Source organism: Herpailurus yagouaroundi, unplaced genomic scaffold, assembly GCF_014898765.1.
Source record: "Herpailurus yagouaroundi ecotype Mexico unplaced genomic scaffold, PumYag 216, whole genome shotgun sequence".
Taxonomy (NCBI): domain Eukaryota; kingdom Metazoa; phylum Chordata; class Mammalia; order Carnivora; family Felidae; genus Herpailurus; species Herpailurus yagouaroundi.
The window spans coordinates 1,828,255-1,831,745 of record NW_024412447.1 but is presented as its reverse complement, the minus strand read 5'-3'; the positions used below and the strand labels follow the sequence as shown (position 1 = coordinate 1,831,745).

Below are 3,491 nucleotides of genomic sequence, written 5' to 3'. Positions count from 1 at the left end.
CGGTGTGTGGCGGGGGGAAGCTGCCAGGTCAGAAGAAAGGTCGTCGATAAGCTCTCCTGATTCCTTCGCGCTTGCCCCCCGTCACACGTGGGAATATCAGCAGCAGGATGGCTCGGGGGGGGCACCCGTCCCGTGGGGCGTCGGAAGGAGCCTCTTCCCGATACCCTCCCTCGAGTCACCTGGGCGCCTCCTGTCTCCCCGTCACCCCATCATCCCTGGGCGAGGCCCCCGCTGCCTGATGACCGGCCTCCCGGCGCCCTCCCCTCTCGGCCCGACACCACCTGACCCCAAAGCATCCAAATCCCTCCACCCAGAAACCTTCACGGCTCGTTGCTGCCTAAGTGAAATCTCAACTGGGCCTGACAGTCAAGGCCGCCAGACTCTATGCCCACGACCCGTCCACATCCCTGGGCGGGGGGCGGGGGGAGGGGGTCAGGCACATGGGCTCCAGATCCCGGCCCTGCCTCGTCTCTGCTACACAGCATCCTCACTAGAGAAAAGGACAGGAAGAGCGCGGTGGCTTCCGAGAGGACATGAAATGACACAAGAAATGTGTCACAGTAGTTAGTACCTGCCATCTGTGGACACGCCCTGCACTTCTGCTGATGTCACTGCTCGGCCACCTAGCCTGCCCCGCCCTTCAGGCCGTGCTCAACCACCACCTCCCTGAGGAAGCCCGCCTTCACATCACCAGATGCCTTGTCCTGAAGGCACTCAGCCCACTGGCCTGGGATGGGGGTCCCCACTCTCGTCTCTACCACAGGACCACAAGGCTCCCCGAAGGCAGAGCCACCCTGAAGCCCAGCGCTCTCAGTGTCACGGGTGACTACTGAGTAAACGGGTGCCCCAGGAGATCCCCACTGTGGTGCCTGACGGCTCTTCAGTTACTCTACAGCCGGACTCCCAAGTTCGAGTATCTCTGCTGCTGACCGTATCATAAAAAGAGGAGCAGGTGGCTTGTCGCACGGCGGAGCCCCGAGTCTGGGAGGTGAGCGCGCGGAGGCCACGTGCTCAGACGAGCCCCCGGAGCCATCTGGAAACCAGGAACAGCAAGGACACTGCGCACCAAGGAGGGCTGGGGGCAGGCCTCCTGAGTGCACTGCCGGCTCCCGGGGACCAAATGCTACACATCAAGGACGCAAGGTCAAACGTGAGCCCCACACACCACGGAGTGACCGCAAATTTCTCACCAACTACAGGGTCGTGGCCAAAACTGCAGATAAATCTGAACCAGGAGCCTTCCCGGACTAGCCAACAGGACACCTTTCCCAAGTCGGGGCCGCCGAGCGAGAGGATCCCAGGGTCAGTCACGCCCGCAACCGGGAAGGTCACCGCATCTGTCGCCCAAGCCTCACCTTGCTGACGTCAGGAATCGATTCTCGGGACAGACTCCTCACAGCACCCCTGTCACAGCAAATCCTTACGGCCAGGATTTATACACTCACAGGAACAGCTGGAGTGACCACCCTGCTCCGTGACTGCGGCCGGGAAGTGCGGTCGCAAACAGAACACCCTTCCTGACTGCCTTCCCTTTCCAGAAATATCACACGGCAAGGGCGCTCTCGCTTGAGGAGATCTGCTACCCTTTTATAAACACGAGGGAGGCCTGATGTCAAGTGCAGGGTCCTGCTTTTTGTGGAAGATGACCACGAAAATCCCCTTCCTCTACCCGAGTTTCACGCTCTGCCGGAATAACCACGAAAGCAGGCGGAAGAAGCAGGTGTAACATTTACTCCATCCTTTCTTTCTGCACTTGTCATATTAAATATCTCAAATATATTAATCTTAGAAAACAATATTAACACAGTACTCAACGAATATAGGCAGTGGAGTAAACGGTACGTCTAGATTGCAAAATCGTAGGTTATTTAAAAAACTGGAGTGTGGGGACGGTCTCCAGCCTCCTCGTTGACGGGAGCGCTGGGGAACCCTGCCGTGTCGGGCCGGCAGGGAAACGGGGCCGTGAAAAAATCCACGCGGGAGCCCATCGCTCCTCCCTCAGGAAGACGGCCGGGGGACGGCAGATGACGTGAGCCCGGTTGGTTCCGGCGTTCGGGACTGTCCCCGCCGCCCTCAGTCTCTGAGCAGGTTTTCGGGCTTCGGGTAGCCGAACAGGACGAAATCGGCCTCGTAGAGTTTGTACAGCTGCTGCCTCCAGGCCAGGGGGATGGGGGCGAACCAGCCCTCCTCCCAGCTGCTGGCGGTCCTGTTCCGGTAACTCGGGGGGAAGTGCAGGAGCTTGTCCACCTTGAGAAGCCGCAGCAGCTGGGCGGCGTCCTGGTCCAGCGTCTCCAGCTTGCCCACAAAGTCGTAGTCGATCTGGCAGGGGTGGCAGAGCCGGTGCACCTGCCTCCAGTGCTCGTTGAAGGGCGCCAGCTTCTCGGTGCGCGGGTCCAGCAGGTACTGGATGAAGTTGGCGAAGGACACCTTGAGGCCCGCGCTGAAGGCCTCGCTGACGGAGGAGGGCAGGCCGGTGCGGTTGGCGTACATGGTGAGCATGGGCACGGCGAACTTGCGGTAGAACTCCTCGTTCTCCAGCTGGAACTTGCTGCGGAAGGCGGAGATGAGGCGCACGAAGGGGTCCCGCACGAACAGGAACTTGGTGTACTTCTTGAGCTTGATCTTCATGAGGTGGCGGGAGAACTTGCCGTAGCGGCGCCAGAACTTGTTGAAGGTCAGGTGGGTGCTGGAGTTGTGGACGTACTCCCGCGGGATGTCCAGCGGGTCGCGGTAGGGGGCGCCCCGGTCCAGGAGGCTCTCGCTCAGCACGATCATGACGCGTTTCCAGTTGGTGCAGGCCACCTTGGGCACGTAGCAGTAGATGACGCCGTGGCGGTCGTCCACGATCAGGTGGTTCAGCTCGTAGTTGGGGATGTCGTCGAACGAGCGCTCCTTGGTGGGGAACACGAAGCTGGCGTTGGCACAGAGCCCCCGGAGCACGCTCCTCCGCTCGGCCTGCCGCCCGCCGGGGTCCGGGCCCTGCTGGGCGTCGCGGGCGGACCAGTCGTAGCCCCGCACGCTCTCCTCCGCGTTGCTCAGCACGGGCCTGCCCGAGGCCTGCACCGAGGGCTGCTCCGTCCTTCGACCGGAGGGGGCGCTCTGCTTCAGGCCGCCGCTAAGCAGCTTCTGCAAAAACGCGTCCACGTCGGCCGTGAACTCCTTCTCTGCCCCCTGCGCGGGGGTGGGGCGCGGCCTGGGGAAGGAAGTGTGCAGGTAGAAGTGGGCCGTGCCCACGTTGTCCCAGTACACAATGATCAGGAGGACCATGAACACGGACCCCAAGACCAGCCACAGGCGGAAGAGCCGGGTTTTGGTCATTCTGTTCGCGGACGGGCCGCGGGCCCTCTCACCCGGGAGCTTTCACGGCAGCTTCATGGAGGAGGGGCGCTGCTCTCGGGACCCTGGAAAGGCAACACAGAGCCACGTTAAAGACCGCGTCCAGGGGCGCCTGGGTGGCGCAGTCGGTTAAGCGTCCGACTTCAGCCAGGTCA

At 61.8% G+C, this 3,491-nt stretch overlaps 1 protein-coding gene across 4 annotated transcripts in view; it reads right to left on the bottom strand.

The window, feature by feature from the left end:
• Nucleotides 1-1,710: 1,710 nt before the first annotated feature.
• CHST12 (carbohydrate sulfotransferase 12) overlaps nucleotides 1,711-3,491 on the bottom strand; it is a 21,494-nt gene continuing 19,713 nt past the window's right edge. For all 4 annotated transcript variants that reach the window (XM_040455730.1, XM_040455731.1, XM_040455732.1 and 1 more), the window contains exon 2: nucleotides 1,711-3,401. In XM_040455730.1, coding sequence (XP_040311664.1) covers nucleotides 2,074-3,318 — 1,245 coding nt within the window. In that variant the 5' untranslated portion in view covers nucleotides 3,319-3,401 and the 3' untranslated portion in view covers nucleotides 1,711-2,073. The remainder of the gene's footprint in view (nucleotides 3,402-3,491) is intronic.